We start from the raw sequence: 13746 nt of genomic DNA on the forward strand, positions 1-13746 counted from the left end.
CTTATTTCATTCCATTAACAACCGTCCACTGACATCAACAAAATTCAAAACATTTGTATTAAAGGGTCTCTCACAGCTAAAACGTTTTGATATGGAGAGAAACTACTAGGTACCACACACTCACAGAAACCATCGCCGCTTCGCGGTTCGCTGTCGCAGCTTTGCCGCTCTGTCGCGCCTGCGTCCCCCTCGATCGCAACCAGCCGCTTCACGCCTCAATGTCGCGGCTTCGCGCTATCACCCCTGAGGTGGTCTTTGAAAAACTAAGCTTCTTAAGGATGAAAATCTTCGTAATTTTTCATGTTTGTGTTACCATATGAGAACCCGTTCTATATGGATCTTCCTCTTTGTTCAGTGACCTATTAACTAAGCTTTCTTATCCTTATTCGCCTCACAAAGATACATATCGCTTTCAATAAATTCCTGTCAGCATGTTACCTTATCAAAATGAGCTCCCCATTGCACTTTATGGGGGTAATATGTACTTGCAGGAGGTGATATCATGTAGCATCTGTCATGGTCAGACACATATCTACAGCACATTCAGAGAATAATATTGGTTGCGTCGTCTTGTGACATATTTGGGGCATAGGCCTATTTGTTGATTTATTATGAAGTGTTCACAAGACCTCAATTGATACATTGCGCAAGCACTCCATTATAACTTGCCAAGTTATTATTGAGTGTAAACTTGGCACACACCCCTGTCCGTGGAAAGTTCAAAGCTAAAATTAAAAGTGGCTCTCAAGGAATTTTGTTGTTTTTGGCCTCGAAAACCTGTAAAAGAAAAAGACGCACCGAATGTAGGTATCTTCTCATATTAAGCATTCGAAACACACAAAACTTAAATATTTATATCTATGAAAAAAGATACAGGTTGCAGGAGTGTTTAGACTTGCGATCCAAATCTGAGGCAATAGCTGTCTATAATAGTGTAAACACCTTGAGATGAACACATCCGGTTAAAATTATTCATACATGTATTTTGAGACAATAAAAAATAAAAAGAAACGGGTTAATCAATATCTCATTTTGCCATAAATATAGGGGAGAGTGGGGTAAGTTGAGCCACTTTTTACATTTACTTTCACTACGCTCAAATAAATAAAGCAGGACCCAAATGCAGTGTTACAAATGAAACATATGTATGTTTACTTGGTTATGATACCACAAAATTGTAATCAATATTTTGCACTTTCGCACAGTGAGACGCCAAAAATAATTTGCAAATTGGCTCAATTTATCCTACGTCTTTACTTTTTCCTGGTGGACATACGATACCAAAAACATGTCTGGCAATTTATTATGGAAATAAATCAACGGTATAGTATTCTATCCAAGACATCGGCATTCATCTACTGGTCTGCACGAGTTACTAATATGTATACAAAGAGGAAAACAGATACAATGATGAACAGTCATATAAGATTATATGTCCACTATCTGTCTTAACATAATAGGTTATAAAATCAGAGGTGACATTCATAATTTGTTTTTGGTGTATAATCGCTGCACCACAAATGTCAGCCAAATTAGCACACTGGGGGTTGTTATTTGTCTTTTACTTGCAAAAACTGGGGACATTCGGTACGCAGAATGTTATATGCCTTATGTTATACAAGATCATAAAAAAATTAGAATAAATAAAGCATACACGACGGACCTGTATAAATACGTGTATGATATAAATAATCATGAAATGATGATGATGATAATTATAATCATGTTGATGATGGCGGTGATGATTTTAGAAACCCTAACTTGTAAGACACCTCCATCTTGCCGCTCCCTCGATTCCAATAAAGATAATTAAGGTTACGTCACTGCAAAAAACCCTCATCAAAATGAAAAAAGACATGATATATGGCTATATAGGATATCAAAGGCCAATGAAATAATGAATTGTAGACTATTTTGATACTTGTCAAGAGGGTTATACACTAGCAGTGTTTAATAGTGTTCGATATAACATAATAGAAGCTCATGACAGAGGAGAATGATAAAGGACATATCAATATTACATTTATATCCTGTCAGTGGTGGCACATATTCATTCTTGTTTGCGGAGAGCATTCCACCGAAAAAAAAGTGAGGCTACTAAGGGAAAAAGAGCAATATTTGTAATTCAAACTCCAATAAGTTTCAAAATAATGTAATGTTAGTTGACGCGGCCTCCATTTTCTATTCAAGTGGTGTTTGGAGCCCGGTTGGAAGGCTTTTTATGTTAATTAAGGTTACGTCAATGCAAAAAAAACTCTCATCGAAATGAAAAAAGACATGATATACAGCTATATAGGATATAAAATACCAATGAAATAATGAATCGTAGACTACTTGGATACTTGTCCAGAGGGTTATACACCAGCAGTGTGCAATAATGTTCGATATAACATAATAGAAGCTCATGACAGAGGAGAATGATAAAGGAGATATCAATATTACATTTATATCCCGTCATAGGGGGCACATATTCAATCTTGTTTGCGGAGAGCATTCCACCGTTTGCAAAAAAAGTGAGGCTACTAAGGGAAAAAGAGCAATATTTGTAATTTAAACATGTTAAGCAATAACAGAGATATACTCCAATACGCTTCAAAATAATGTAATATTAGCTGACAAGAGGTCACGCGGCCTCCATCTTCTATTCAAGTGGTGTTTGAAGATCGGTTGGAAGGCTTTTTGATAACGATATTAAGGGGGCTGTCCTTTTCTTCGAAAGGGAGGGGTATGAATATACTGGGGGTCATAAAATTTTTAGACCAAATTATAGGGGGGTTATAATTTTTAACACCCAAAATAGGGGGGTTATAGAATTATTAAGGGCTGGTGACTCAAAATGGTATTGATTCTATTGATTTAACAATCAAAATATGCGCACAATCTTTCGTTATATAATGCAAAATTTTTGCGCGCTCCGATCAAACTTTTAACGCACTCCGCACACTTTCTTCGATATAAAAGTTTTGTTGCCAATGGGTGCGATCCTCGCCTTTTTTCCGGCAATGAATAATTTGTCTTGAGTCTGTGTATGTGGGTTCATAAAAATTTTCGACCCAAGGTAGGGGGGAGGTCGTAAAATTTTTTTGCACGCGATAGAGGGGGGTCATAAAAATTTAACTCCGGTCACCGACCCCCGCCCCCCCTTGCCGAAGAAAATGACATCCCCCTAAGGCAGCAAAGTTTCATTCAGTTAAGCTTTTTTTTTAATTTAGTCTTTCTTACTGTTTAGCTTTTCAACGTTATTACATTTTACTCGTCCGGCTTTTCTGCTGTTACATGGTACAAACGATTGACACCGATAGTTAGCAGGGATGTCTTTATAACGGTAAACTGTACACTATTCAGATCACAAGGGTCTGTGTTAATACTCATTGAATTAAATGTTGAGGTTTAGACTATATAATTATACTGGTAATAAAAAATTTTAATACTTTACAATATTTACAAATGTTCGCTGAAATTAACAGTGATGTTACTAAAGTCACCTAGTGCCAAATGGTCGCAATCTTTGGAATATTGGTTTTTAGAGCGAGACATTTTACACTCCTGGCATTAACTCATTTTTAGTTATATTGAATTACAACTTAAAGAGTGTTGATTGAGAGCAGCGAAACAACGCATAAAACACATTGAATTATCTGATACACGTCATTGTCTACACGCATGTTCTCGTTTTCTCAAGTGACTTTCCAGTTTAGTATTTGGGGAGTATTCGTTTTGGTCAACTTCTAACGTATCAGAAAGCGTGTTAATGTTATCAGAACTTATTTACTCAGTTGTCAGGTCATGTATACGATAAACTAATGCAAGGAACAACGTACTGTGGGGATGAGGGTAGAAGGATTGCCAGAGAATGTGTAGCGGCCAGATCGGCACATTTCTATACTGAGTAAAATACTGGACTTGCACAACATAATTTGCCAATTTTGTCTGCTTCACATAATATGTGAAGAGAGTCTTCCGAATAATGAATATGAGTTTGGTTATTAAACGTTCTGTGCACGTCCAGTCTCACAGATAGTTAACAGAAGTGCTAATCCCTTATGATCCCTGTATTCGTCCTATGGAAAGTCACAATTCCACACGTATGAATTGCGATGAGGTACAATCCCAAAGGTAGTAAACTGAATTTGATATATCAAGAGGGAAATGATGTTGACATGTTTATATAACTCATTTCTCGCGAGAGTATTTAACATTTCAACACTAAATTAGTCAGATCATTCCGAAGCATATGAATCGTCGCTCGGATGACATATGGGGTATCAGCCTTTTTTGACAAAATGACATAATAATGTATCAAGCTCTGCATTTCGACAAACTTTCAAGACACACATATCATTAATTAATATAATATAATAATAATCAGCGAAGAAAAAAACTGGCAAAAGCATCTAACCAAATAAAACAATAGTTTGCAGCCGGACTAACTACAATGAAAACCTCTTGTTCAGTAGTACAAACGTATTGCTGCTGAAGTATGCTCATGTTAAGGCGTTTATGTAGAGTTTTGATGAAGTTGAGTGGGTTTGTTATTTGACATTGTTTGTCTGTGTAGTTGTGTGCTTTGGTTATACGAGTTTAAAAGTAATAAAATATACCTTGATACCATTTCAATTGCATATTTGACATTTGATTTGGAATTTAAAGAGGATTTCGACTTCCCGGAAATGTTTACAAATCATAATCACATCGGAAAAGCAACAATTAAAGACATTTTTACGTTACCGTTAGTACCTTTACCTACTCCACGGTTGTTTGATGGGATCATTTATTAGTTTTTCAAACAAAACATCATGTACAACTAAATTTTAGGCTTAAAAGTGATATCATGCTAATGTATACAGATGCTTTTGAGTCATTCTTAACTTAAATTTCCACTCTTTTACAAAGTTATCCACTTTTATAGCATTATTAAAAGTTTTTCGGATATAAAATGTATCTATTAATGACAAAATTGGTGGCGTTATTTAGTAACTGGATATTACTATTTCAAGCGTTTAATACAAATAATTCCTTTCATTGTTTGATAAAATATGTTTACAAAATTTCCTTGTTGCTTGTTTCACCTATTCCAGCTGTTTTAATGGCAGTATTAATCGCATACCCCTTGCAAATAAAGAAATATGATTTAGAACAAATAGCGCCATCTATAGTTTGCATTTAGTTAATAATGAAGCCAATTCTATATACATCAAACAACCGTGGTACTCAATTTTCATCACTAACCTCAATAACAAGTGCAAACATTCATACACAATTTATTGGTTAATTCTTCAAAAAAAATTGTCGACATCGACGCTTGCCTTATTGTAAAATCATCTATCTGCCAGCGATCTATCAGATAAGAAGTGTAAAACCATAACCCGTGATTTAGTAGTACAATGGGTAGAAGTAACCCAACTCACGTATGCAGTGTCTATCCACTCGACACGCAATAGAGGCTCAGGGGTGACATTAGCTAATGACATTTATTGCTTTTTAGCCGATTAATTCGTCTTTAATAGGATTGAAAGTATTCTTCCTGACCTGGCGGAGTAGTAAATTATGGTACAATATCAATATGTGCACATATTGATGTGTTAAAGAGTTTAAGATTTGGTTACCAAGTATTTGCTATGCGGCGAATCGATACAGTTATAGTCGCATCATTTCACATGGTGTTTGGTATTCAATTGTGTGCTTTTTGGAAGGTATCTACAAAGGTTTTTGCCTATTCTGTATTTAGATTTAATGTCTATTTTTTTATATTGCACTATAATAATAATAAGGAAAATCATTCAGTAAGCAATATATGATGAGGGGCATTCAAACACGTTCTACCTCCATCATCACATCTCTGTTATCTTATGTTATCATATTTGTGGTTGTTAAGATATGTTGGTTTAAGTGAATACAGATTTGGTACGTCTGAAACTGTCTGAAAAGAAAGACTTATTTTGAATAAAAAGGTTGCCAACATCTTCAAAATGCATCCATTGCTTAAAATAGGACATAAATATGAATTACCCTTTATTTTCATGACCAGCTTGCAAGGGTGGGGTCCACTCATCTCTTAGATGTCAGTGCTTAATTTGCCACTTTTGTTGGGCCCGTGCTTTAGGGAGCACGGTGGCCGAGCGGAACGAGCTCCGATTCATAATCGGAAGGTTGCGGGTTCGAGCCCCGGCGACGCCATCGTGTTGTGCCCTTGAATAATGCACTTTATCTCGATTACTCCTCTCCACCCAGGTGTATAAATGGGTACCGGCATTCTTAAATGCTGGGAAGGTAACAGACTCGCTGTGGAGGAGGTGTAGCGATCCCCCTATAGCAACATTACATAGAGGAGTCTGGTCCAATCGCCAATGAAAGAGAGATGGGCACTCCGATCACTGTTTAAACAGGATCGTCTCCTTTACCTTACCTTTACCTTTGGGCCCTGGCAGCCCTTACTTGCTGGTCTAATTTTGCTGTATATTTTTGTTGAAATGCCTAATTAATAATAAATAATAAATAAATAAATAAATAAATAAATAAATAAATAAATAAATAAATAAATAAATAAATAAACGTGGTCTAGTCGAAATCTGGCAAATGTCACTAACATGTATGTGTCTGTGGAACCCTTTGACGTTTTCCTCTCATATAAAACATGTTTCATTTTGTTTTGAAGTCCCAAGGCATACCAACTAGTAAGCAGTTAGACAACCACATCTTAAAAACATTTTTATGGACATTATCCAAAGCTACAATATGGTGCTTCCTAAAGTTTTGGCTTCCATTTTAAACCGTTTCTGATGTACCAAATCTGTATTCGCTTTAACCAACATATCTTAACGACCAAAATTCACATTTTCACCAAATAACTTTTAGTTTGTAGCTTAGATGTAAGACTATCATCGTGGTTAATTTCAATGTCCTTGTTTGCTTGCTTGCTTGTTTGCTTACTTACTTGCTTGCTTGCTTACTTGCTTGCTTGCTTGCTTGCTTGCTTGCTTGCTTGCGTGATTTCGATATATGGAGAGTAAGCCAACGGTGGTTGATTACAGGACTTTTTGAACAGATATCTAAGTTTCAAGAGCGTCCTTGGTCAGCATGTATGCAAATGTTGTGATGATGAAAACATGAACTCATTTAATCAATAACGGATTATGTAATATATATTCGACTCGCAAATGCAATTTCTTTTAAAGGTCCCTGGGCATCATGGGAGAGCATTGTTTCAACACCGAATAATCTACCCAAGTTAAAAAAAAAGACGTTGAAAAAGTTTATTAACCTTCGTCTACGAACTACGAAGAGGTGTTGTTGCAGCCCCTAATTATCGATATCAAACGTCATACCGTTATATTTGATACCAATGTATAATTATGGGGCTCTTCTATCCAGTGATATCACGATAAGCACACGAATTCCCCATATAATATTGCTATGACGTCATAATGTGAGCGTACGCTCGTAAAATGAAAAAATCTGGCTATTTACAAAAGTATATGCAAAAATTTAATTTCTGGCTAAAAGAATTACGAACATGCGATTTCCACAGGATTTTCTCTTAAATCTCTTTTATAAATGCAAAATGAAAATCTTGGATTTAACCTATGGCAGGCCTCACCTCCCTCTATGGTAATTTTAAAATGAGCGCAAAGGACTGATCTACGATTAGCTTTATTTTTCCTACTACCCCCTCTTAGTTTGTTTGTTTAAAAATGATATTCCCGTAGGAACTCGACAATGTCCCATAATAGGAGAGGGTAACGGCTCGCACTACCCCCATCATCGGTCTACGCCAAAGCTGGCACAACTTCCTATAAACTTTAACGTCTTTCAGGAAATGTCCTTTCGTGAAACTTGCTGCATATTTGCCCTAGCCTTTTGGGTAACAAGAAAGGACTAACAGAATACAGTCTCTAACACCAATAATGTACTAGGGTTAAGGTTAGGGTGGCTGTCATTTTCTTCGGAAGGGGGGGTCATGAATATACTGGGGGTCATAGAATTTTTAGACCAAATATAAGGGGGTTATAACACCCATAATAGGGGGGTTATAGAACTGTTAAGGGCTGGTGACTCAAAATTTAACAATCAAAATGTGCGCACAATCTTTCGTTATAATAGGCCCTAATGCAATTCTTTAGTCCTACACACTCCATCAAATTTGAACGCACTCTGCGCACTTTCATTGTTCTTTGTTCCAGCAATGAATAATTTGTCTTGAGTCTGTGTAGGCGGAAGGGCGGGAGGTGGGTCATAGAAATTTTCGACACAAGATAGGGGGGGGGGTCGTAAAAACATTTGCCCGCGATAGGGGGTCATAAAAAAATTTACTCCGGTCACCGACATATTCATGACACCCCCCTGCCGAAGAAAATGACATCCCCCTTACGGCACAGCAAAAAAAAATTAAAATACTAATTATGTTGAATCCGAATAAAGTAATAAATCGTAGACTCTACTTGTGCAGAGGGTTATTCATCACAGTGTCCGATAAATGTGCAATAATACACATATTGAACCCCCAAATACAAGGACATAGGATATATGTCAATATTGAGCTATATTGCATGGATATCCTGTCAGCGGTGGCATATATTCGGTTGTGTTTGCAAAAAGCATTGAACCTTTTATCGAGATCACCTAGGAAAAAAACATCAAACATGTTAAGCAATAACATATATCTGCTCCAATACTCTTCAAAATAATGTCAAAGGAAGTGTTTGACAAGACGCTACGCGGCCTCCACCTTCTATACAAGTCATGTTTGAAGGCTTTTTGATGACAATGTTAGGGCGAAGTTTCATTCATCATGTTTGAGTAGTTTAGGGAAAAGGTGACCTTTATATTAAACATGTCGTTCTTACTGGTTGTCTTTCCAACGTTATTGCTCGTCCGGATGTTCAACTATTAAAACGTGCAAATGTTTGACACTGAAGGTATCCTTAGTTGGAAGGGTTGACTTTATAACGATACAAGCTGTAGATCAATCATATCACAAGGGGCTGTGTTTATAATCATGGAATGTTGGGCTTAGGATATGAGTTAATCATACCATTATAGCATTAATAATGTTGTTGAATATTAATTCAAGAGTGGCGAAAACAAGAGTTAATAAATAAGTAATTGTCTTAAATATTTCATTTACATTTACATTTATCTGTTTAAGGACAATTGCCATTAGAATCTTTTTCTCACTGTCTGACGGCCCAAGTGGACTACTTACTTTGGATTGCGGTTAATATTCTTAACACGGGTCTCTATGTAAAGATTTTCGGGCCTACTAAAATTGGTCATGATGTAATGCATCTTTAAATGGATCTGGCTTGTGATTGGTCGCCCAGATCATGTTATCGTTTTTATCTCCGAGCACGTGCCATTACTATTAACTACATCGTACACACTATCTGTGGAATTTGCGGCGCTTTTGTGTTGGCGCGAAAATTGAACTCTCATTTTTTATTTATAACATTCGGCCGAAGCCAGGCTAAACCCAATAGTGCTCAGAGGCTACTAAATTCACGGGATGCCTCCAGATATGACGGGACAGGGATATGGGAAGAGGTCCGATTTTAGAAGCAGGAGGAAAACCGGAGAAACCTGCGAGGACGACCATGGATCGGCAACCAAAGTCACATGTGGCACCGCGGGGAATTGAACCCGGGCCACAGTGGTGAGAAGCGAGTGAGAAGACCACTGCACTAACCCGCCCTCCCACTTGGTGGATGGACGTGCATCTAGCGCGTCTTGTACTACCATACTTAGTGCTTGTGGTTAATTGGATTGATAAACAAGTATGATTGATAGTGTGTGTGTTAGCATGGTTAGAGACAAAGTCCCGTGGTAAAGTTCTGCTTAAAATCTAAAGTACATAGTCGGATTTTTTACTCGGGCTTTCGCGACCAATACACTGGTATATTCCAAAATCCGAATTGTTCAGTATTGAAGTGAGCCATTATAATTATGCAAGATATGTTACATTCAATAACTTTAATTGTCAATAACTATATAAACTCTTTATGACCATTTTACTATTGAACACTTTAATTTTGATAAACATCAGTATAATTATGAATTCAACGGAATGCGTTCAGAATTATTAATAATAACATAATTATTTCTATTTATCAAAAATTCGACTATGACATAGTCTAGCCAAAGACAGGCTCACAGCAATACTCCCACGAAAATTTCTTAACTGAAAGTATTCAATATGAGTATCGGTAACTCTATAAGTATCGATAACTCGTATACTATATACTGTAGTTTTACCACTTTCAAGAAAGACCGTAGGCTTATATAACACAAAAATCTAAAAGTCTCCAAAACTCAATGCAAAATTATGACAAATGACATTCGGGATATCATCCTTAATGGTGCCCCAGTTAAACAAGTTCAACAGTTTGTATTCCAAGGGAACAATGTTCCTTCCGCGGAGGAAGATATGAAGTGACGGACCAGACTTGCTGCGTTGACCTTTGCTCGGCTCACAAACACAGGCAACAACCATAATTTGAAAAGATCTTTAAAGACCAAAATCTATAATGCCCTCATATAACCAATTGCAAAATATGAAGCAGATTCTTGGACCCTCACAAGATCTATTAAGTGCAAACTGGAAGATTAGCAATTCCCAAACGGCAATTGATAACAGCTTGCCAAACCAGACAGGAATGGAGGCGGCGCTCTCACAGGAAAGCCAAAAAACAGCAAGTTATACGCCTTTAAGTCAAAGTCAAAGTTAAAAAAAATTAACATAGCTCGCCTAGTTATATTTACTTGAATTACTTACGAAAGTAACAAAATAACAATACATTTACACATTTAACATTAAACGTTTAGCATTTATTAAACATGACAAAAGCATGTAATTCAGGATGAGTGAATGGGCTTGAAGTCCAAACACAGAAGAGTGCCCACTCATCATGAAACTCGTATACACCCATCAAGACGTAGACCAATAGAATGACATTCAGACAGACAGACACAAACACATTGCTAAAACACCATGCAAACACTGTGTTTACCTTTAGTCCTCTCTGTCGATACGGAGCTCCAACATGTTTGCGAATGAAACCGGTGTTCTCAGGTAACTCAGGATGTATCTTTTACTGAAAGAACGAGGTACAACTTGAATTTTAAGTAATGTCTACTACGCCCCGGGCTTCGGGGGTATCAACTTTGTTCTTCTAATCCTTGTCTCATGCAGACTAAACTGTAACATAGTATTAACCCCTAATAAATTCATCCGCGAAGAGTTCAATTGATCCATATGTTTCGGAATGATCTGGTTATGTTTCATCATAATTTGAATCTGGAAATGTTTCAAACTCTCACTAGAAATGAGTTATATAAACATGTCAACATCATTTACCTCGAAATTCAAGCTGAATCCAAATGAGGTTGGTATCATAGTATGTGATTATACCGTGCTACGTAGCTAGAATATTTTAATGTGGAAAGTTTAGACAGCGGCGAAGCGCTACTGTTCAAGGTGGATATCAAATTCTGTTTACTACCTTTGGGACGGGTATACCTCATCGCAATTCGTGTGAAATTGTGACTTTCCATTGCATGAATATAAGGACCATAAGGGATTAACACTTCTTTTTACTAGTTAACTTCGAGACTGGACGTGCAAAGAAAGCTTAATAACAAACATCACCTTCATAAGTTGGAAGACTCTCATTGTAAATTTACAAAGGTGAAGTAGACTTAATTGGTCAATTATGTTATACAAGTCCAGTATTTAACTCACAGTTTAGACGTTTCATTTTCTGTGCTGAAGGTTACATTAACAATGAGCCGATCTAGTCGTTGTTCCTCCTCTGCTAATCATTCTACCATAGTGTGTGTTGTTCCTTACAATAGCTAATAAGTTTTAATTTAGATTACTGTCTTATGCTGGTTTCATACTAGCTTGCCGCTTACCGAATTTCCTCCCCGTCTCACCGACGTAAGTTTCATTGCAATTCTGGCAAGGGATAGAATAAACAACCTCTGTGGTATTGAGCGGGTCCCTTTTATCTTTAGGGTGCACAAGCATGTTTCTTAGGGTGAGGCTTCAATGAGGCTTCATAGCAGCGGAGATATTGTAACTCTTAAATGTTCTCGCGATACGCTCCGACAATCCCTCTACATATGGGATGACGACAAGGCCTTTTGACTTGGTGGTTTCATCCCTCTTAATTGTCTTCTTCTGCTTTGGTGTATCCATCTGTTGTTTCACTTTTTAAAAACTCCAAGAAGGATAGCCGCAGTTACTAAGCGCTTTTTTGATGGTGACTTCCTCTTCTTCCTTGTCTCGATCTTCAGTTATGATCTTATTTTTCCTATCCAAGAGCGTGCGAACTACACCCAATTTCTGGTGTAGCGGATGGTGAGAGCTTAAATTAAGGTACTGGTCGGTGTGGATAGCTTTCCAATATACCAGTAACTTGATTGTACCATCATCGCGTCTAACTATCAAAGTGTCTAAAAACGGTATCTTTCCATCTTTTTCCGGCTCATAAGTGAATTTGATGGAGTTGGTATCATCAATTTGATTAAGATGTTCTGTGAGCGGTGGTACTGCGTCCTTATTAACAACCTCAAGAATGTCAACGACATAGCGTTTCCACATCTTGGGTTTACACGCGAGGGGGCTGTGGTAATAGCAGACTCTTCCAAGAATTCCATATAAATATTGGCCGCTGGCGGAGAGACAGGATTGCCCATTGCCACACCAAATCGCTGCCTGTAAATCCTGTCTCTAAAGGTAAAATAAGTGGTCGATAATATAAATTGCTTAAGTCGGTGAGACGGGGAGGAAATTCGGTAAGCGGCTTGAAGAACATAGGGCAGAGGCGGATAGGTGTGTGTTAATGTTCGCACGAGAGCAAACAGAAAAGCATCTTAATCAGCTACCAATAAATCGGCCATCACAGATCATGTTCTCGAGAAAGACCACATCATTGATTGGGAGGAGGCTAAGATTTTACGCAAAGAGGCAGACAAATACAAACGATGGATTAAAGAAGCAGTGAAAATCAGACAATAGGGCACCACCATGAACAACGACGAGGGGCAATACAACCTAACTCACGTGTTTGACGATCTCCTGAAGAAACCAACTGGCAACCGCGTTGCTAAGCAACAACGAGTTGTACACAGAAGGTCGTCACAACAACATCAGTGTTGATAAAGAAATCTGACAGATTTCGAAACGTCCACAGTAAGTGCTGTTTTATTGGACTAGAACTATGAAATTCGTCTCTATATAACTACTTATCTAACTCTTGTTTTCGCCACTCTTAAATTAATATTCAACAACATTTTAAGAAAGTAATGCTATAATGCTATGATTAACTCATATCCAAACCCAACATTCAATGATTATGAACACAGACCCTTGTGATATGATTGATCTACAGCCTGTACCGTTATAAAGTCAACCCTTCCAACTAAGGATACCTTCAGTGTCAAACATTTGCACGTTGTAATAGTTGAACATCCGGACGAGCAATAACGTTGGAAAGATAACCAGTAAGAAAGACAGGTTTAATATAAAGGTCACCTTTTCCTTAAACTACTCAAACATGATGAATGAAACTTCGCCCTAACATTGTTATCAAAAAGCCTTCAAACATGACTTGTATAGAAGGTGGAGGCCGCATAGCGTCTTGTCAAACACTTCCTTTGACATTATTTTGAAGAGTATTGGAGCAAATATATGTTATTGCTTAACATGTTTGATGTTTTTTCCTTGGTGACCTTGATAAAAGGTTCAAT

The 13746-nt window shown here is 37.4% G+C and overlaps 1 protein-coding gene across 1 annotated transcript; it reads right to left on the bottom strand.

Annotated features, from left to right (window-relative positions):
* Positions 1-12208: 12208 nt before the first annotated feature.
* On the bottom strand, positions 12209-12598 carry LOC140137248 (uncharacterized). The gene has a single exon (XM_072158895.1). It carries the CDS (start codon positions 12596-12598, stop codon positions 12209-12211), a length of 390 nt encoding a protein of 129 aa, XP_072014996.1.
* Between the last annotated feature and the right edge of the window lie 1148 nt (positions 12599-13746).

This window comes from Amphiura filiformis, chromosome 17 (genome assembly GCF_039555335.1).
Source record: "Amphiura filiformis chromosome 17, Afil_fr2py, whole genome shotgun sequence".
Lineage (NCBI taxonomy): Eukaryota > Metazoa > Echinodermata > Ophiuroidea > Amphilepidida > Amphiuridae > Amphiura > Amphiura filiformis.